Below are 22,615 nucleotides of genomic sequence, written 5' to 3'. Positions count from 1 at the left end.
GCTTCAATATGTAGGTAGGTATCTTCCCATTGAACAGTTTCCAGAGGAAGCCACTGTTCAATTTAAAAAATGATTACCAGTCTAATTAGTGAGCTCATTCTTCAAGAGTAGTTTCAAACTTTACCAATGATAATTGCAACTGTGTACATTCCTATGAGAAAGGTGCAAACTTTCAGGAAAATAAACTATCCTTATACTGTAGGCTGAAGGAAAGTAGGTTAGATAAATTCCTTGAAACCGGTGATTATATTGCTAGCAATATAGGCTGTACTGTTCAAGCCTATAATTGGGGCACAGGGATTAATCAATAATGCAGAATTCTGCAATAATAATGAATAGACAGGAGAGAAGGCAAGCTAGAAAAATTCTTACATATGATCTGGCTTTATAGGGAAACAATTGTTGTTAAGAGTCACTGTATTTATAAAATGAAGTAATGGCACTGAAGAATTAAGCTTCTTCCACCTTTGAGGATTTTATAGAAGCTGAGAATATTTTTTTAAATGACATTCACAGAAATATATAGGTCTCTGCTTCTTATAAAATTGTGTCATTTGAGACATAAGCTCTCTGGACTGACCTGGTAAGCTTACTGCTGCTTCAGCTAAAAAATAGTCTTCAGAATGTATTTACTGGGAACTGTTGGTAAGTTTTAATGATCAACCCTTAAAACATGAATTATTAAGTCCCACATCCAAATAAATTATAAAATATTTTATAATTTAAGAAAAAATTAGCACTGTAATACTGTAACATTTTCTAGTGAAAGCTTGGAAAAAGCATCCAGATCTACTGTACATAAGTTTTTTCACCATATAAGCAAAAAACCCAATATTATGGATGTAAACCATTTTAAAATAAATATATGCACTAAATTTAGTCCAATGTGATTTGACACAGTTGAGATATAGGATTTTATAACTGAAATGCTGATTCTTAACTCTAGTATTGCTGGCAAGACACTATGATGTCTAAACAAACACCTTAAATTTCATGCTGTTCAAGTCTTTGGCAAACCTTAGAGCAGAACACAATAAAGCCTCACTGTTAAATTCTCAGGGGCTCCCACTGAATTCTTCCCACAGACAATATACAATCCAACTTTGTTGATCAGAACAGTGAAAGTTTCTGTTTCCCCCCCATATTATGTCAAAGAGGAATATAAAAAAACCCAACTAATACACCATTACAATTATTTATTAACAACAGAGGGTTTTTTTTAACACCCAATGTTAAAGGTGCTATATATAAACTGCAGAAGACTAAGAAAACCACCTTATATACTACAAAACAAAAAACAAGGAGGCAAATCTCAGATCAGGAGAATTAACATTAATCCCACTTACAGAATGAAAAGCTGCCTGAAATCTTCCTATCTTCATTACAATTTTAAGTAATTGTACCTGCTGCATGTCATATTTTGCCCACTTTTCTATAAGAGTTCAATGGAATATTCCCTATGAAACGTCAGTATTGTCAGAGCTCAAGCCAAATGTGAAATATCAGCATTTACAAGAAGGTGTTCCTCTAAATGCGCACGTTCATGCACACAAAGTCAGTACTAGTTCTCATTTTTGCTTCCCTACCTCCTTTCCCATACCCTGGTGGAATTTTATTGTAGTGGAGAATATTTAGGTCTGTGAAGGATGAAGCACTGAATAATGGAAAATGAATTCTTCTGTTTACAGAATTGTGCTCTAGCTGCTAGGTGTATGCTCGCAGTCCTAACATGTGAACCAAAGCATACTTAGTATGTGGTACAGTTTGTGGTAAAGGTACTGTTGAACAGCAGAGAGGGGAACAGCAGACTGAATATTAAGTTTAATCTGGAAACAGTTTCCTTTTCACTGATCATCTGAACAAGCAGTTAAACTTACCTTGAGTAGATTTAAATTTGCTTTGGGGTTTGCTAGGTGGTTTGCCTGGGGTGCTAGTAGGGGGAGGACTGAACAACTTCTCTTCCATTTTTGCCTCCTTTACATATTGGCATGACTTGCCCAACAACACAATGCTGTTAAGGACTTTTAGTGAAATTAACCTGAAAGATAAAAGGGTACATTTACATATTTCCATTAGTGGATGTTCATATAAAAACAGTTTCATGTATGGTTTCTGCTATTTGGAAGGTATTTAATTTGTTAGCTAATCCTTCCAACTGTAAGGCTTTTTCTTATGTCCTAAGGGAGGGAGAAACAGCCTCCCCCCCGCCCCAAAAGGCAGCACAATAATTTGGTTTTAGGCTCGATGTTTTAATGTAAAGGGTTTCATAGGGTAGAAATTTCAAATGTTTCTAGAAGTCATTTGGATCCTAATATCAGTATTTTAGTTACTTAATATCAGTGTTTACTTCATGGAGCAGTTATGGGAATTTCAGCAAATTTTCAATACACTCAGTATCTAAACATCTACTTTGAAGAGCATATCAAAAATAACAGCAAGTCTGTGATGGCTTTGAAGCATCTCTAATAACAACTACTACTATGTGGAGCTTTCAAACTTTGAACCACCATGGGCCACATAAGGAGTTAAAAGACCACACCTAATTTCCATAAAATGGCCAAATTGCAGTAGCCCTCAGGTGTGTGGTCCACAGAGTCTACAAGTCCCATCATGCAATATTCCATTTCTATCCAAGTAGCCAGGCTGGGAGTAACATGACCCAGTAGATAGTGGAGACCAAGATTCTTTCCTGCCTCTGCCACAGATTTGTTGTGTGAACTATGGCACATCACTTAGCTCTCTCTACCTCAGTTTTCCCATCTGTAAAACGGGAAAGAGGCTTTTCTACCATTGTACAGTGCTTTGAGATTTACAGATGAAAAGCACTTTATGAAAGCTAATTACTACTACTATTGACAGAACATCACATGCTAGGACCTTTAATATTTTTAGACTACGCCTCCATATTGAAGATGAAGGCAGCTGTGATTTAGAGCTTTGATTTACAGGCTAGTTTGATGGTTCCATGATATTCTGGGCTCAGAATTTGAGTCTCCGGAACTTGTTTCTCACTCACGGAGCTGCAAGAGTACCTTTTATTTCTCTCATTAGATAGCTCTGCAGCAGTTGTGATAGGGTTTGGATGGAGCCCTATATCCCTACTCAACATTAGGATAGTAAATATGTAGAGAAGAATGTGGGAACCCATTGATTATGGAAATCTTAATAGACATTGTGATAATCTAAATTCAGAAAATTTGCTGGAAAAAGTGAATGTTTTCAAATTAAAAGCCTTAGCACAGGTCTAACTTGTGCATTATAAAGAGACCAAAATATACTTCAGTAGCAACGCAACTATCACACAATGCATTAACACAAATCATGTCAAAAAGAGAAAAATGTAGCATACAACATTTCTCTCTCAAAAGTATTTTTATGTAATACATTTTCCTGTAAAAGTAAGTCTGTTTGAGGGATAGGAGGATATGCAGAGCAGACAATCTTCAGTATTTAAAAAGGAACTTCTCACTTTGGTACCCAAGCAACCACAAACTAGGTGAAATTAGATTCCCCCAGGTCTGTAACTGTGGTTCTATAAGGTCCCTTCTATTAGGGTAAGAGAATAGGGTGATGTCGTGGTGGGCATCTGCTAGAAACCACCAGACCAGGAGGATGAGGTAGACGAGGCTTTTTTTGGACAACTAACAGAAGTTTGCAGATCAAAGGCCCTGGTTCTCAAGGGGGACTTCAATCACCCTGACATCTGCTGGAAGAGCAATACAGCAGTGCACAGACAATCCAGGAAGTTTTTGGAAAGTATTGGGGACAACTTCCTGGTGCAAGTGTTGGAGGAACCAACTAGAGGCCGTGCTCCTCTTAACCTACTGCTCACAAACAGGGAAGAATTGGTAGGGGAAGTAGAAGTGGGTGTCAACCTGGGAAGCAGTGACCATGAGATGGTCGAGTTCAGGATCCTGCCAAAAGGAAGGAAGGAGAGCAGCAGAATATGGACCCTGGACTTCAGAAAAGCAGACTGATGCCCTCAAGGCACTGATAGGCAGGATCCCCTAGGAGGCTAATATGAGGGGGAAAAGAGTCCAGGAGAGCTGGCTGTATTTTAAAGAAGCCTTATTGAGGGCACAGGAGCAAACCATCTCGAAGTGCAGAAAGAATAGCAAATATGATTTAGTTGGGGTTGGTCCTGCTTTGAGCAGGGGGTTGGACTAAAAGACCTCCTGAGGTCTCTTCCAACCCTAATCTTCTATGATAATAGTTTTTCTTTCTACAAAGACATGTCCCTTGCTTTCTCTCCCCATACCGCCTTTCCAAAAACAAGATACTTTCACAGATATGTACTATTATTTTGAAAAATGAAGGGTTCAGGGCCTAATCCAATTCAATGAGAGTTGGATCATGATGTTGGTGGGTTACAACCCACCCAACTGATGTATTAATACCACATTTTCGTTATGGATTACATAGCAGCTTCCAAGTTTTCTTCTGTCACAGGGCTTTGGGTTTTTAACTACTGGGAGGGCAGAAGTGGGTCAGATTAGTTTACTGTGAATAGCTGAAAAATCATAAAATTAAATCAAAACGCAAATTACAAATATTGGGTAAAACTTAATATTTTTTATTACATTTAACTATGTAACTAAATAAAGCATTATTGTTTCACCCCATCAGAACAATTTCCTCCTTATTTTAGTCTAAATCCTTTGTGATAAAATCTTAAAGCATTATCTAGGCAGTGTTTCTCATATGTCTGTATTATACCTAAATTCTGTCTCTCATATTGCAAATAATTCCACTTATGTAGATTATAATTACAGACACTGAAAGCAGTGTGCAGAACTTGGAATTACTCAGAGGATTTAGGAGATGTACTAATTCTAAACCTGAGATCACAGCAAAAGAATAAAGTCCATTCTCACTTTGAAATTCATATCGTATGACAAAATCTAATCTAATAAACTAAATCCAAAGAAGAAACAGGTCACAGCTATCTTTATTGATGTTTACTTAACACATCACTATAGATTGTCTCGTGCCATTTTGAAGGTCAGTGTCCCATTTGGAGCAGAATTGGCAAGTTGAAGTCAGGTGTTTTATTGGTGCAATTTGTTTATTTACAAAGTGTGCACAGGTCCTGTTTCCTTGAATTGGGGTGGTAACAAAACACAGACATAACTCCCTTCCTGCAGAAACCACAGACCGGGCACTTCTGCCCTGTACCCAGGATTCCTGCACTTTGTCTCTCTCTAAGGCCGTACTCAAGTTTTACTGCTGAACACAGAGGGTATGTCTTTTGAGTATGTCTACGCAGCAAAGAATCATAGAATATCAGGGTTGGAAGGGATCTAGTCCAACCCCTTCCTCAAAGCAGGACCAATCCCCAATCTTTGCCCCAGATCCCTAAATGGCCCCACTCACAACCCTGGGTTCAGCAGGCCAATGTTCAAACCACTGAGCTATCCCGTGTCTGGCCTGTGCCAGCTGACTTGGGCTCTCGGGCTGTGGGGCTGTTTCATTGCTGTGTAGACTTCCGGGCTTGGGCTGAAGCCTGAGCTCTGGGACCCTCCCACCTCTCAGGGCTCTAGAGCCCAGGCTCCAGCCCGAGCCCAGATGTCTACACAGCAGTGAAACAGCTCCACAGCCTGAGCCCTGATGGCCCTAATTGGCTGCTACAGGCCAGCTATGGGTTTCTCTTTGCTGTGTAGAAATACCCTTTGTGACCCTGGGAGCCCTTCAAAGCCAGCTGGCTGAGGGGTTTCACCCCAAACTGTAACTCACATCAGGCCTGACACACACTGCCTCAACAAACTGGTGTCATAATATATATATCTAAAAAGTGTCACAAATTATATATGAACTGGTGACATGCAGGTCCTGGAAATCATTGTATGATGTACGTATGGGTTGGGTACAAAGTTATAGATGTGTGTTGGAAATGTGTTCTTAAAATATGTGTTGGAAGACAGAGCATAAAACTCAATCTGCCCTAGACAAAGGAATGTGTATTCACCAGTCTGACTGGCTTGGTTACCAGCAGAAGACAATGGAAGTACATTTACATATAAGGTAAACAAAGCCATCAAGCTAAATGAGCAGGGGAAAAGAGCGTTTAACAATCATGCTGAGGGACAGAATCTGCACCCCAAGAAGCCTTCCTGTCTCTTGAGGTAGAGACAATGGAGTGTGAGTCATATAAGGGGACAAAAAAGATTTTTTAGTTATCCATCACTGAGGGGACAACAGGGTACAGCACCTGGGAAAGCTGGATCCTCTTGGCCTGAAAGGCAAGAGCTGCTGGAAACTTTACATAGTGAGAAACTGCTTAGTCAAAATTGTAACTTGCTAAAATTAAGTTTTACTCACTAGAAAGCGTGTTTTGTTTTGTTTGTAACCAGACCAATCTCTTTAATTCTTGCCTAGTATCACTTAAATCTCTGTATTCAAACTTTTTCTTGTTTTGTTACAAAACTATCACAGTGCTGGTATATTAAATTGGGAGTCTTCAGCTAAACCAACTGGCAGAGTCCTGAAGAGTTTGCTGGCCTAATACACAGTTGAGCAACAGCAAAACTCTCATTTGCTGAGGCAGAAGGATAACAGTGGCTCACAATTCTGGGTGTCCTGAGCAGGATGTCAGTCTTCTCTGCAGAATTAACTTGGTTTTGCCTAGCCTGGGTGTGAACAGACACATTGCAAAGACACACTCAAGTTACAATGTCCTCACTGGTGCTGCGCTTACCAGTGAGAGTTGCTAGGACTTCTGTGGGCATACCTCAGTTTTGTGCTGCAGTAAGCTGAGATGCTAACTGTTGGAGAATTTTTAGAAGGCACTGAAGGACTATCAGCATTCAGAGGGTTTATCTTGCATCCTCACTGCAAAGTGGGCTGGTAACCAGCCCATATGAAAGCAGCGCCCAGGCTTTAGTCTATACCACCAGACAGGCCAACTAGCTGGGCCTGAAAGCACCACTCAGCTTGGGTCAGAGGATTTTATATGTGGATGTAAGAATCTGGGTTAATGTTACAGTGAAAACATGCCCAGATATTCTTCTAAACTTGCCCCAGCCCCTGAGTTTTATATCTGGGAAACCGCTAGCCCAAACACAGACGCCAACTTTCCAAAGTGCTGGGGTGGAGGGGGGGGGCTCTGAGTCAACTCCTGGCTCTGCCCCAGACCCCACCCCAACCCTTCCCCCAAGACCCCAACCCCACCCCGCCTCTTCCTGCCCCCACTCCACACTGCCCCTGTCTTTTCCCACACAGGTCCGCCCCCTCCCCTGAGTGCGCTGCATCCTCCCTCTCCCCTGCCCCAGACCCTCCTGCCTGCATGAAACAGCTGATCATGGCAGGTGGGAGGTGCTGATGCACAGGGTCCGCCAGTGGGCGGGAGGCGCTGGGGGTGGGGTGGGGAGCTGATAGAGGAGCTGCCAGTGGGTGCTCATTACCTACCATTTTCCCCCATGGGTGCTCCACCGCAGAGCACCCACAGAGTTAGCACCTATGAGCCCAAGGCTACTTACTGAGACCACATGGGCTAGAAAGGAGAGTCTGGGAATCTACCCTCCTTCCGTGCAGTAGCTCTGCAATAGGTAGGAACCTTAAGGCTTCACCCATACAATACCCTTAATGACTCTCTGGGTGTGGTTACTGCTTGACATCTTTAGCTCTTTCCAGAGGGAGTTTATCCATATGCTTCAATAATCCCCAATGTGCAAGGCAGCACTGTTTGTCATATGATCTTTCAATTTAAAATCTTTTTTTCCCCCAAGTTCCTCAGTTTAGCAGTTGAGTGGTATTCAGTCACTGAATACAATCGTGGTCATTAGCAGTTACATGTCTACTTTGCACACTATAAAAATTTATTTCAATTTTAGTTTTTAAATGCACTAGCATTTTGTATTTACTTGCAGCCTTATTTATTAGTTAGTTAAAAATTGTTTCAGGTGGGAAATGACCAAAATGTCCCCTTAAACTCAAATGAGGCACACAACTACCTTATCGCGAATGCAGAAGTGCAGCATAGAGAAACTACAAGTATCACAGCAACCTCCACTTGGATTTAGATTAAATGTATGTGAGGACCTACGTTTTCTAAGGGCGGCACTTGTGTGCTCAAGATCAGGGTGACTACCATCTGCTTCATTCTATCCAAATTTGATGTAGTCCTCGAGCTCCTGGCCAACTGCCAAAGTCACCCCCAGCTGAGAAAAGTTTCTATGCCTCTGGTTGTACAATAATTATTGTACAAGATTCTGTGAGGTCTTATGATAAGCTAATCACTGTATTAAATACCTATTATTATAAATAACTTCTGAAAATGTAAAATAACCCAAGTTTAATTCAAATAAGAAATATATAAAACACTCCTTATACCCTATTTGACCCAGACATGAAAGATAATACAAGTATTATCCTTTGCAGTCTCACCCAATTTAAAAAAACAAAACAAAACCCTACAATCACTCTTTGTACCCTTCTCCTCTCTTTTAAACTCTGGTCTCATTTTGTTGACCATAATCATAACTTCTCACTAACTGAAAAGGAAGGCTCTGAAACCGATGCAAATGTTTATCTGCAAATTGCTCAGGAGTGGATGCTCAGAGTGCATGGCTGTTATTTTTAGATCCAACTATGACTGTTCTGCAATGCATTTTATATAAATTTCACACCTGTTGGGCTCCATGGAGAAGTGACTGTATTATGTTTGTACCTTAAAACATCAACAGAGCAAATTATTTCTTACAATCATTTAAACAACAGTAAATACTGTTCAATATTTGCTTCTTTTGTGTTCCACTTACCCACAATAGAAGAGCACAACACAGGCATAAGCCAAGACTCCTTGTACTTTTATTGAGCTTGTTACGACTCTGATGAGCTGTTTTAAAAATAAAAGTTAAACAGTTCAGGCACATAGATTAATAATTAATACAATATTTAAAGAGGGCATTTACATCGAGTCAAGTTTGTGACAAAAATGAGAACATTTATACTAAGAAGAATTAACTTTGTAATGGTCTGTATTCCTCTTGATATTGCTAATTATTCAAGAATTGTCTGAATAAATATTACATGAGTATCTGCTATTACTTGACTATGCAATAGAGTTGTAATTCTAGTAGGGCTGTCGATTAATCATAGTTAACTCATGCAATTAACTAAAAAAATTTAATCGTGATTAATCGCAGTTTTAATAGCACTGAAACAAGAGAATACCAATTAAATATTGCTGGATGTCTTTCTACATTTTCATATATATTGTATTCTATATTGTAATTGAAATCAAAGTGTATATTATTTTTGATTACAAATATTTGCAATGTAAAAACGAAACAAAAGAAATAGTATTTTTCAATTCACCTCATACAAGTACTTTAGTGCAATCTTTGTTGCGAAAGCGCAACTTAGAAATGTTGATTTTTTTGTTATATAACTGCACTCAAAAACAAAACAGTGCGATTAATCATGTGATTAATCGCCTGACAGCCCTAAATTCTAGTAATAACTCTACAGTCTGTTGCTATATAAATGATTGATATCAAGTTCAGCATTATGACTTCATTGCAGAATCAAGAAAGAAATGATGGGCTGGAAGAGGATACTAGTTATTAATACAAATATCTGAGGAAACTACCCAATATGTATGTGTGGAAATCACATTAAAGATATTGATGTAGTGAACCAGAATTGTAATGCATCACTCTGCACTAAAGAAAACTTGAGACTGAGCTGTTTTGTGGACTCAGCATGTTATGGAATCTGTCTGCTTGCAAAGTTTGAACATTAAGAAATCACAAGTTTGTTTTCAGTGTAGCACTTAAGGCCCCAATTCAGGAAAACACTTAAGCCTGTGCTTAAGGCCATCCTTGTTAAGGACAGCATTTCAGCACATGCTGAACTTTAGACATGTACTTAAGTCCCAGCTAGAATAGGGATGCAATCCATAATGGAAGTTTAAGTAGATAACTGTAGTTATGACCATAGTAAATGTTGGTCCCTGCTGAACTTAGCTAGACAAAGTTATCAATAACATTTTTGCTTGATCCCTGCAGGACAGTATTGCAACAAAAAAACCAACAATTTTACATCACTAATCACTCTACCAGTAACATTATGGGACTTTGCTGGTTGAGTTGGTGCTTCTGTCCAATGCCATTATGACTAAGGGCTCGTCTACACAGAGAAATTGACCATAACAATGATTGCAGAATATGGTATTCCAGAATAGCTCCCTTTGTAGACACTAGTTCAGAATAAAAGTCACTTTATTTCAGAAGAATTTATGTGCTCAGAAACAACAAAATGCACTAATTATTCCAAAATAAAGTGACTAACTCTGGAATAGCATGCCGACATGGGGGGGGACACAGAGAGCTAATCCAGAACAGTTTATACCACAATAGTTATTCTGGTCACCTCCCCTGTGCAGACAAGCCCTAAGCCACTGAACATACCAGTGCAGGGAAGGGCATGATAAGAAAACACTGAAGGTGTTTTATAAAAATTTTCCTACCAAGAGCCTTAAAAACCTGCACTACTGTCAGCTTCCTGGCAGCCAGCTGCTTTTGCTATTCTGACTGAACAATCAGGATACTTGCCAAAAGGAATAAATGTTCAATCACTATGGCGGTAGCCTGTTCCACTATAGCAGCCCAAGTCATTATAAATTCCATAATAGTAATCTGCATTTAACCCTCTATGCATGGAGGATAAACACTAACACATATATCAAGTGGTATAGATTTCCTTATGTTGAGTGTTAAGTCAGACGTGTAGCGTCATTTAGATGTGTTAAAATATAAAGAAGTGCTCATTTCACATTCACATAATTTTTACAACAGAATGAGCTGTGCAGCCTAACAACTATACATATATCAGACCTCTCCACAGAAGTAACAATCAAGCACTCTAACCCTTAGCTCACTTCCTTCCCACATAACTGGGGGATGGGGTGGGGAGGAAGGGAGTTCCAGAATGTCCAAAAGATAAAGAAACTAAGCCTTTTTTGGACCAAGGAGGGGAGTGAATTCTGAAGTTGAGGGACCCTCATGCAGAACAATTTTGTAGTTAAGGCACTGAACTTGAATTTAAGAGATGTAGGTTCAACTCCTGGCTCTGCCACAGACTTCCTATGTGACTTTAGGCAAGTCACTTAATCTCCATGCCTCATTCTCATATATAAAAAGAAGATTATGCTTCCCTACCTCACACAGGGTTGTGAGGATCAATTAATTGTTTGTGACCCACTCAGATATTAGGGTGATTGTGGCCATATAACCAAATAGACAGCTCCCTCTCAGTTATATGAAGAAAACTCCATCAAAAATGTGTATGTTGATCTCAACTGTGGCAGCAATGGAGAGAGAAACAGAGAGCATTTCTTAGGTAATCAGGTTCCTAACCCATTTACAGGTTAAAACCCAACACCATGAACGCTACCAGGAAACTTAGGAGCAGCCTGTATAAATCCTGGGGCATTTATGCTCCTGGCGTGAAGTTACATCTAATAATTATTCACTTTATTCTGCTCCAGCGTCAGATTCTATGTGGCCTTAAAATAGAGCACCAAAAATAATAGTCTCCTGGTGGCAAAGACATGGGTCCTTATCTATTTCACACTGAGTTTCTTCAGAGAAATAAAGCATTTTTCTATGACCTTGAATTAAGCTTTTATCCCTAAGCAGAATTCTTACTAACCACTGAGAGATTTTTGGTCTGAAAAATGAAAATACATGACTTACTAAAACAGCTAATGGGAGAGGAATAAAACCCATTCTCCTGGAAACAGAATCGCTGTAATCTGTGTATGCCTGAAATAAATAAATAAAATAAATAAATAAATTGGAATTTGTGGCATCTCTCCCCTATTTTATTTGGTGCACATTCTAGGAAGGTAGCAATCACTACTAGCATATATATTACATTGACAAAGAAGCAACTATTTAAATCTGGTAAATGACTGCTTTCACAGAGATCTACATAGATATGCAAATGTAGTTATCTGTTTATGTGTGAATACAATTAACACTAACATGACTGTTAAAATTAGCCACAGAGCTCTAAATCAAGATCATTTAGGAAATTATACTTCAAATCATGCCAAAGCATTTCAAAAGTGCACTACTGCCACTTCGAGATATTTTTGTTATCAATTCAGTTTTGATCCCTAAATATAATATGCAAAAATCCACACTGCAAAAAAAGAAGTGATTATCCAAAGCACCACAGTAGCAATTTAAATGGTCATTCCAACTTCCTCTGTAATTAGGCTCAAGATAACACCTCCCCTTACCCCTTTTTAAAAAAACAATTAAAGACTTCGTTCTCATTGGTACTATAAAAGTGGTCTACTTTGCCTGAGAATTCTCATGTGCACTGAAAATTCTCTGATGCTGAAGAACAGTTATATCATATAAGCACTCATATTCCTCAAGCCATCATCACAAAAAGAAATATAAAATATATGACTTTTCAGAATCATCCAGTTTATTCCTAAAATTAGTAATATGAAGATTCCATTAGTATTCCAGGTAATTTAGCCCCTCTTGTCCATGGCAAGGTACGAAAGATTTTAGCTTATGTTTCTTCATTCATAAGCTTGATAAAGGAAGATTGCTTACCAGTAATCTCAGTTCTCCGAATGTACTGCCTCTGCAGATCCATGATGTAGGAGTAACAAGCATGGCATGAGGTATTTGCATAGACAATTCATATAGTAGTAGGAAAATTACCAATGAATGTTGTACAGAACTATAGTAGATCACCAAACTATGCTAAGATTAAATGGGAAGGAAGAGTAGATCTATTTTATGAAAGGCTGCAGGTAGTTCAAAATTACTTCAGGAAAACCCTGTTAAGCTTGTTTAGCCAGTTTACTTCAAAACATATCACATACCGTATATACTCATTCATAAGCGAAATTTTTTTAGTAAAAACGGGAAGCATCAGAGAAGGGGGGCGGCTTATGAACGGGTATAGAGAAGGAGAGGTGTGACACAGCCCCTCCCCCCAAAAGAAGGGGCAAGGAGAGGCAGCACAGTCAGCAGAGCCAGAAGGGAAGAGGCAGGGCCAGAGTCACTCCGCTTCTGGCCACGCCTCCGAAGCAGCTGCAGCTCCGGAGCTGGCAGGCTGCGGCCATGCCTCCTGGCCCTGCCTGCCAGATCACGCTGCGGCCATGCTGTTGGAGCAGGCTGCGGCCACGCCAAGACATCTTCCCCTGGCCCACACCAGCTAAGGTGGAAAGGGATGGGATGGGATGGGGAGATTGGGGGGCTCCCAGGCTAGGGGTGGGGTCATGTTGGGGGTGGTCACAGGGGTTACTCCCCTGACCCCCAGCTTCTCCCCTCCCCAAAATTTCCCCAACAGTTGCTGTCCCGGTCTGTCAGGGTAAGCAGCTGGCGGGCCGGGACACTTCGTTTACTTAGATTTACCTCTGTGCCTGCGGACGCTCGAGGTAAACAAACTGTCTCGGCCTGCCAGCAGCTTATCCTGACGGCCCGGGAGCCAAAGTTTGCTGACCCCTGACTTGTAGCATCGGCCTATGAATGGGTCATACAAATTTTCCATTTTTACTTACCCATCTTGGGGGGTTCGGCTTATAAATGAACTGGCTTATGATCGAGTATATATAGTCATTAAAATTGCAATTAGGGTAACTATAATAAGGCTTTTGTTGTGACTTTATCAATGAACCTGTGATAGCATAGTCTGCTCCTAAAAATCAAAGGCAATTTACTGCAAGAAACTTGAAGAACTGAACAGAAGTTGTGTGACTAGATCACGGTGCAATATTAATTTCATTTTGTATATGCACAACAGCAGGATATAATTTCAGTGTTATAGAATAGAACATTTTCTGAATATCTGTTGGCACTGACATTTGCTGTACTGAAAACAATGACATCAGTTAATAAAAACATGCCCTTTTTATTTTCACACTTACATTTTTCTGTCGACTGCTAACAAGGTCAAATGCCAGGCTGGCTCTGTACTCACTGTAGACCTGGAAAAAAAAATCCAGCACATTAGATGTGTGATTAATTTACATGAGATCACAATTTACAGCAGCAACAGGATTTCATTGATAAAATATTTATCAGAAAAGAGAGTTTTATAAGGCTTGTGCAGGAACTGAAGCACTCAATCTTGCCCTTTTATGGAGGTACATACTGCTGTATAATTAAGGACAACTATCGTATATACATGATCAAACAGAAGCCAATTTTCTAAAATATACAACTGTTTATGATACAATCAGATTACAGAATTAAAATGCACACTTACAGTATATACATTTACTTTTGGATTTTAGATTCACCAGTACAGTATTAACTGTGTTAAGCCAACTGGCCACATATATTTTGCCAGGATGATTAACGTGGCTACTAAAACCTAAGTGGGATATCTGGAAGAGGATTTAGGAATGAGGAACCGCACGTTCTGGCCAAATTCCAAATAGGAAGTTATATTGGCTTGGATGCAAAAAGGGAGCTAGGTTCAGCAGGACAGAGGTCTGTTGCATTCCGGATAAATAATTAGTGTCTCTTTTGGGCCACAGAGAGACAGACAGGGAAAACAAGCATGAAAAGGACTCTATAGGTTGGGGCTTAGAGCACTCACTCAGGATGTGGAAGATCCAGAATCTAGCCCCCTGAACTGATGCATTTTTAAAATATATATATATATATATATATTCATAGTGGAACAGCTTCAACAAGAGAGACTGAGGGAGCCCCCACATCAGAATATCCTATAATCCAATGGTAGAGTACTCCCTTGAGAGGTGGCAGATCTCTGTTTAAATCCCTTCCCCCCCCCAGGTGGAGGGGGATACTTACACCAGGGATCCCCCACATCCCAGGTGACTACCCTAACAACTGGGTCAAAAGTTATCAGGGAGGTTTTCCTCTTCTCCTATTCCCCATCCTGGTCTATTTTGTGTTAACTCACCTCAGAGGCTAGTTCAGAAGGCACCCACTAGATTGGGCCCCAAATACCTATCTTCTCCTGGCTTGTGAATCGCTCTGGGGCTTAGGTGAGAGAAAAATGTCCAGACACCCAGACTGGGGCTGCAGTGTGCAAGTTCAGAGGCAGAAACATAGGTATATAGGGAACTTTTACAGCAAAAATTTAGGTGCCAGTTAAGGCACCTACAGGGTTCAGTGGGAGTTTTGTACATTGCAGAGGTCCTGAAACTGGGACTTATGCATCTAACTCCTTTTGTGCATCCAGCCATTCTGCCTATCCAAAATGTCCTCAACAATGTCAATTTGATATACTGCCCTTCATTTTCTTGCGTTAGGTGTTGTGATGCATTGCTGCATCCTGCTTAACGATCGTGCCTTGCACCTTGTGGTGACTGCATTTCAGTGATGGAATTATTTTTGTGCATATACATTGTGACAAACTTCCTGTTCTACCTTGGTGGGTCTTGCACTTATTGGCGGATTTGCTCGCCTTGGAGCTTCACGGCAGCCCTCAGCTTGGCCTTTTTTCTGAATTCACAGTCCAGGTCGACTCCTCCTGTGTCTGACCAGGAGTTGGGAGGATCTGGGGGGAACCCGGGACCGCCCTCTACTCCGGGTGCCAGCCCAGGGCCCTGTGGAATGCAGCTGTCTAGAGTGCCTCCTGGAACAGCTGTGCGACAGCTACAACTCCCTGGGCTACTTCCCCATGGCCTCCTCCCAACAGCTTCTTTATCCTCACCATAGGACCTTCCTTCTGGTGTCTGATAATGCTTGTACACCTCAGTCCTCCAACAGTCCGTGTTCTCACTCTCAGCTCCTAGTGCCTCTTGCTCACAGCTCCTCACACGCACACCAAACTGAAGTGAGCTCCTTTTTTAAAACCCAGGTGCCCTGATTAGCCTGCCTTAATTGATTCTAGCAGCTTCTTGATTGGCTTCAGGTGTTCTAATCAGCATGTCTTAATGGTCTCCAGAAGGTTCTTGATTGTTCTGGAACCTTCCCTGTTACCTTACCCAGGGAAAAGAGATCTACTTAGCCTGGGGCTAATATATCTGCCTTCTATTACTCTCCTATAGCCATCTGGCCCGACCCTGTCACAATATGCACACAGTTTTGGGGGTCTCTTTATGAAAGACACTATGTAAAATGTCAGGTATTGGTTACCTAATAAATTCTTGTAAATGATTAGCAGCATCACAAAGTAATATAAGACAATCTCTATGGTCATAATATTGTTAATTTAATTTGCAGATCTTTTTGAGTTAAGACCAATAGCACAAAGTAAAAAGGATGTACTGTAGTTTGAAGGTACTATGATTTTTACATTTAGTTAATAGTTTAAATTAGAAGCTGCATGAAAGCATTAGACTCAAGTGAAACAAATAACTGACTTGTAATCATATGCTGACTTAGTGATCCCATAAAATGTTATATTAGGCAGCTGGGAAGAAAAACAGAAAAGCTACTTAAACAATATTTTCAGATACTAAGGAAAATGTAGCTATTTTAAGGATAAAGGGGCTAACCACCTGCTTCTCCTATAAACTTCAATTAGCACTGCATGTGCTCAGCACCTCTGAAAATTAGGCGCAATGGCTATAGATCTTTAGAATCTACATGTAATATGATAAAGGAGTGTATTAAATAATAAACCTTGCAGGACAGTCTATAACTGATTCAGCAAACTGAAACATGTATTTCTGGCTATCATATCATTATTCCTGTTTTCTGTACTCTTTACGTGAAAGTAGGGCATGCATAAATGCCTCTGGCATAAGGGAGCTTATTAAGTGCATCTATTAAACTTGTTTCTACACTACTACTGTAGTTACTTTAGGAAGATGCTGAAAGTAATAGCGCTTCCAAGTTTTGACCTCGTTTCTTGAAAAGGGGATTTAGACAGTGAGAAGAAAATGCTAATACATCTTCTCTCAAATTTACAAAGAGCACTTGAGTCCACATGTCAGTTTTTAAGTGCTTGTCTACACTTTAAATGACACAGCAACCAACTGCACTGCTGCAGCGGTGCTGCTGTAGTGCTTCAGTGTAGACACTACCTACACTGACGGGAAGGGTTCTCTCAGGAGAATAGGTAATCCACCTCCCCAAGAGGCAGTAGGCTAGGTGAACAGAAGAGAAGGTTACTCACCTTGTGCAGTAACAGAGGTACTTCAAGAAGGTTGTCCCTGTGGGTGCTCCACTTTAGGTGTCTTAACACCTTGCGCTTGTAATCAGAGATTTGAGGTAACAGTGCCTGATTGAGCCGCACACTTGCCGTAGCCGACTCACGCTGGTCTGAGCGGTTACATAGCGGTGTGCAGCCAACCATCCCCCTGTTCCTTCTCTACCTCAGAGAATCAGCCTAAAATGCCGAAGAAGAGTGGAGGAGAAAGGGTAGTGGAGCACCCACAGGAACAACCATCTCGAAGAACATCAGTTATTGCACAAGGTGAGTAACCTCCTCCTCTTCTTCGAGGAGCATTCCTGTGGGTGCTCCACTTTAGTGACTGTTGAGCAGTGCCCCTCAGGGGAGGGGCAGAGCTTTAAAGTTGGTCTATTGACAGTGGATAACACTTAAGTCCAAAGTGAGCATCTGATGCTAATGGTTGTTCTAAAGCATAGTGTTTAGTGAAAGTATGGAATGATGCCCAGGTAGCTGCTCTGCAAATGTCAGTGATAGGCTACAGCTTCTGGCAGTGCTCTAGTGGAGTGCATGTGAACTCCTGGTGGTGGTTGTAGATTGTTGTTTTGGTAGCACAAATGGATACATCCAGATATCCATTTGGACAGTCTGATTTTGAGACCGTTTGACCCACTGAGCATTCGGTTATGAAAACAAATAGTTTAGATGATTTTCCAAATGTTTTTGTTCTTTCAGTGTAGAAAAGCTAATGCTCTGTGAACATTCAGCGTCTGGTCTGAGACCTCTGTCCCGCCTGCATGTGGCTTCGGAAAAAATATAGGTAAGTAAGTGGGTTGATTTAAATGAAAGGGGGAGGTGACTTTGGGTATGAACTTAGGATGTGGTCCTAGGATTACTTTATATTAAAAGAATGTTGTATAAGGTGGGTGTACCATTAAGGCACCTAATTCTCCTTCCCGTCTTGTGTATATGATGGCAATGAGGAAACCCACCTTCATGGATAAGTGCAATAAAGAGCAAGTTGGAAGGGGTTCAAACGGTTTCCCATGAGTCCACGTACAACAAGGTTGAGGTCCCACGTGGGTTTGGGTTTCTTAGTGTGTGGTAAGTGTTTTCAGTGCCTTTAAGGAAGCGTTTAATCATCAGGTGAGCAAATATAGTGACTGCATCCATCTTGTCATGGAAGGAGGTAATAACAGCCAAGTGTACTCTGATGGAGCTTATGAATAGCCCTGACTTTTTAAGTCCTAGTATATAGTTGAGGATCCTCGATAGGGGGGACAACTGTGGTAAGAGCTGTTTTGTCTTGGCACCATGTGCCGAATCGTTTCCACTTATGGATATATGTTTTTCTTGTATTGAAGCCTCTGACTGTTCAGTAATATATGTTTTACTTCCTCAGAACAGGCTCTCTCGAACCCAGTCAGCCATGGAGTAACCAGCACTTGAGGTGGAGTACTGTGAGGTTGGGGTGACAAATGTGTCCCGCATCTTGTGATTGGTACTAAGGGAAAGGTTTGAGGTGGTTTCACTGTCATCTGATGCAGCTATGGGAACCATGTTTGTCTGGGCCATGTGGGTGCAATGAGAATGACCCTGGACTCGCCCTGCCTGATCGTGTGAATGACTCAGCTTAGAAGTACAGTTGGAGGAAATGCATATATCAGTGGCACCTCCCATTTTATGAGGAGAGCATTGTCTAGGCAGTAGAGTCCCAATCCTGCTCTGGAACAATATTTTGGGAATTTGGCATTCTAAGCTGTGCAAATCGAGATATGGTGGGGAACACCCATAGTTTGAATATGGATTTGAGAATTCGGGGATCCATCTCCCACTCGTGGGTTTGTGAAAGATCCCTGCTTAGTAGATCCACTGTTGTATTCTGACATCCTGGCAGATAGGATGCCAATATCTCTATGTTGTTGGTGATGCACAAGTTCCAAAGGTGTATTGCTTCTATACACGGAGTATGACTGTGCTTCCCCTTGGCGGTTTACATCAAACATGCATGCTATATTGTCCATGAGGATCTTGATGGCATTGTTCTTGATTAGAGGGAGAAAGAAAGCATGCATTTCAGACTGCCCTTAGCTCCAGTAAGTTTATGTGCAGGTTGGACGCCGCTGGAGACCAGCTGCCTTGGATTGTATTGTTGAGTAGATGTGCCTGCAACCTATTAGGAAAGCATCTGTCATGACTGAAATGGTTGGAGTTCTCTGCTGGAAAGGGACTCCCTGAGCAGACGTTCTTTGGTTATGTCCGCCATGTTAACGAGTCTTTTACTCTGCGTGACATTGTGTGGCATCTATTGAGAGCGTATCTGTGTGGTATATATACTGTTCGAAGCCAGGCCTGGAAACATCTCATGTGGAGTCTGGCATGTTTTACAACAACACTGTTGCTGACATATGCCCCAAATTTGTAAGCATGTTCTGGCAGATGTTTGTGGGCTGTCCATCATCATTGAAATTAGGTTGACTGAGTGAGGAAGCGTTGTTGGGGTAACATTGCTGTTGCTGTGAGACAATCAAGGTAGGCTCCTATGAATTCTTACTTTTGGACAGGAACCAGCGTGGACTTTTGTACATTTATTTGCAACCCTAGGTCCATGAACAGGGTTATCATGCTCTGTGTGGCGTTCATTGCTTCTTGCTGCTTTGGTGCCCTTATAAGGCAATCGTTTAAGTATGGAAATATCATCACTCCTTGTCTGCGGAGGTGAGCTGCAATGACAGCAAGAACATTGGGAAAAAACCCTTGGGGCAGTGGAAAGGCCAAAGGGTAGTACTCTGTATTGGAAATGCTGTTTCCCTTGGGTGAATCTCAGGAATCTTCTGTGTGACGGGCGGATTGAAATATGAAAATAAGTGTTGTGAAGGTTGAGGGCCAAGAGCCAATCTCCCTTTTCTAATGCTGGAATTATTGTGGTTAGAGCCACCATTTTGAAACGTCTGTTCTCACAAATTTGTTGAGTTTTCGTAAATCCAGGATGGGTCTCCACCCACCAGTCTTTTTCTGAGTTTGAAAATAAATGTGTATAAAAACCTCTCCCTTTGTGTTGCACTGGTATGGGTTCCATGGCACCTAACTGTATGAGGTGGTTTATTTCCTGTTGTAACAGGTGCTCATAAGAGGGGTCCCTGAAGAGGGACAGGGAAGGGGGGTGGGTAGGTGGGATAGAAGTAAAGGGGATGGAGTAGCTCTTCTGGATAATCTCTAAAACCCATTTGTTTGTTGTGATGGTGTTCCAGACTGGGTAGTATGGTGACAGGAGGTCTCTGAATGGGTGGGGGGCTGTTTCTGATTCCGGAGTCCGAAGATCTCAAGCCCTCAACCACACCTTCAAAATGATTGTCTAGAGGTGGATGGTTGAGACGCCGAAGGCTGATCTTGGTTCTGCCAACGTCTACGCTGTCTTTGTGGCTGACTGTATGGGGTAGCCCGGAATCTCTGGTTGTAAAACCTGCCTTATTTTTGTTCGCAGGTACGTAGTGCCCAGGGTTTTTAAGGTTGCCCTGGAGTCCTTTAAGGTCCGTAAGGACACATCAGTTTTGTAAGCTAATAGTTTTTGACCCTCGAAGGGTAAGTCCTCAACTTAAGGTGCCTGGACCTTCCTTGGGAATCCAGAAAGATGGAGCCAGGATGCAAGGCGCATGATCACGGATGTGGCGATGGATCATGCTGCCGTGTCCGCAGGGTTAAGGGAGTCCTGTAGGGCTATCCTGGTGATGAGACACCCCTTGGAAATGTTTACCTTATATTTTTCTTTTTTTGTCATCTGGCAAATTTTCAATTGAATTCTGACATTTTGGAGAACAGATTGTGTGTATATTTAGCCAGCAGGGCCGCATAGTTAGCTATGCAGAACTGAAGTGTAGCTGATGAATAGGCTTTCCACCCAAAAAGGTCTAGTCTTTTCCATTCCTTATTGTATTGGGTCGTTCGGGACTGGTGTTGTTTCCCCTTTTGATTGACCGCCTTCACTACTAAGGAGTTTGGAGTGGGGTGTGTAAATAAAAATTCAGCTCCTTTTGTTGGCACATATTTTTTGTCAGATCTCTTACATGAGGTGGTGCAGTAGCTGGAGTCTGCCAGATGATTTTCACAGGCTCCATAATAGCATCATTTAGTGGCAAGGCTCTCTTTGCCAATGAGGATGCCTGGAGTATGTCCATGAGCTTATGTTGGGCTTCTGGTAGCTGTGCCAACAGAATGTGTAGGGATTAAGCAACCCTTTTGAAGAGGTCCTGAAAAGATTTGAAATCATCCCCCATAGTAGGGGGTGGTGGCATTTGGTTTCATCTGGTTACGACGATGAGAGGTAAGCAGGCGGTGAAGTGTCATGTGCGGTTATGTCCTCAGGTTCCTCAGGTCTTCCTCCTGTGTTTCTGAGGGTGCTGGGACAGTTGGTGAAGGGGACCGGGCTATTCTGGACCTAGGCTGGCTAGGGGGCCTGCAGTTTTGGTTGCCCATGGATTCCAGTATGACCAGTTAGGTGGGAATGGTATGGGGGGGGGGGGGTGCCCATGGGTGACTATATCATCCTCATATATCCACAGGTAGTGGGGGATGAGATGGTCCTGGCTTGGGTGAGGAGTGGCGAGGAGTGTATAACACTGCATCATCCTCTTCTTCCTCATCAGTGGGGATAGGAAGGCCTGATCTGCAGGGAGTAGTCAGCTCAGTTGGTACCGATCTGGATGGTATAAGATATTCAAGCATTGAGGCCACTATCAGGTCCGCATGCCTCAGGAATTGCTGTGGTACCGTGAGGTTCGGTGCTGTAGATGGCATGGTGAACGGCCCAGGAGCATGATTTGAAACTGCCGGTGCCGAGGATTTATAGCTGTGCAGCACAGGTACAGCAGGTGGCGCCACTGTACCGCTTGGGCAGAGATCTCAGTGGATGCTGAGTTGGAAGGTTTCACTTTAGTGTGTGAACCTCCATTAGAGCGTGAACCTCCATTAGAGCTTGCCCACGTAGTATCTTTAGCTTGTCGGGAACTCTCGATGCCAGATATTCCCAGTGCCGTGTGGTCCGGCGTTCTCGGTGCTGTTGGTACTGGGGCAGATTTTTCAGTTGGAGATCATTTTCTTTTGGACAACTCTTGGTCTGTGACCACTTTTTTGTAGCCTTTCTAGGAGCAGGCTCCTTGGCAGCTGCTGTTGGAGCAGAGCTCCTGTCAGAGGCTGTCACTGGCGACTATTGGCCAGGGGGTGACCTGGATTCAGGGTTGGAGGCTGGCCTGAGGAATTTCTCCATCATGAGGAGCTTCAGCTGGAGATCTCTGGCTTTTCTTGTCTTGGCTACCAGCTTTCTGCAGTGTGGGCATTTTTGTGCAATGTGTGTCTTGCCGAGGCAGCGGACACACTAAGCATGGCCGTCAGAGACCAGTATGGAGAGTCTGCAAGTCAAGCAGCGTTTCAAACCAGCTGAGCCTGGCATACCTGAGAGAGTCGGTCTCAGAGAAAAACAGGGCTAAACCCTGTTTGAGGCTAAGGCTGTAGAGGCCTGCTGGAGAGACAGGCGGATAGGGAGGGTAGAAGGGAA

General features: G+C 42.0%; 1 protein-coding gene across 2 annotated transcripts in view; it reads right to left on the bottom strand.

Annotated features, from left to right (window-relative positions):
• Positions 1-22,615, bottom strand: part of TAPT1 (transmembrane anterior posterior transformation 1) — a 96,055-nt gene that overhangs the window by 5,708 nt on the left and 67,732 nt on the right. For both annotated transcript variants that reach the window (XM_074951646.1, XM_074951647.1), the window contains 4 exons: positions 13,898-13,957; positions 11,697-11,765; positions 8,757-8,833; positions 1,878-2,038 (listed from right to left, as the gene is read on the bottom strand). In XM_074951646.1, the coding sequence (XP_074807747.1) occupies positions 1,878-2,038; positions 8,757-8,833; positions 11,697-11,765; positions 13,898-13,957 (367 nt within the window). The remainder of the gene's footprint in view (positions 1-1,877; positions 2,039-8,756; positions 8,834-11,696; positions 11,766-13,897; positions 13,958-22,615) is intronic.

The sequence above is a fragment of the Natator depressus genome, chromosome 4 (genome assembly GCF_965152275.1).
Source record: "Natator depressus isolate rNatDep1 chromosome 4, rNatDep2.hap1, whole genome shotgun sequence".
NCBI lineage: Eukaryota > Metazoa > Chordata > Testudines > Cheloniidae > Natator > Natator depressus.
This window is presented reverse-complemented; position numbering and strand designations above follow the sequence as displayed.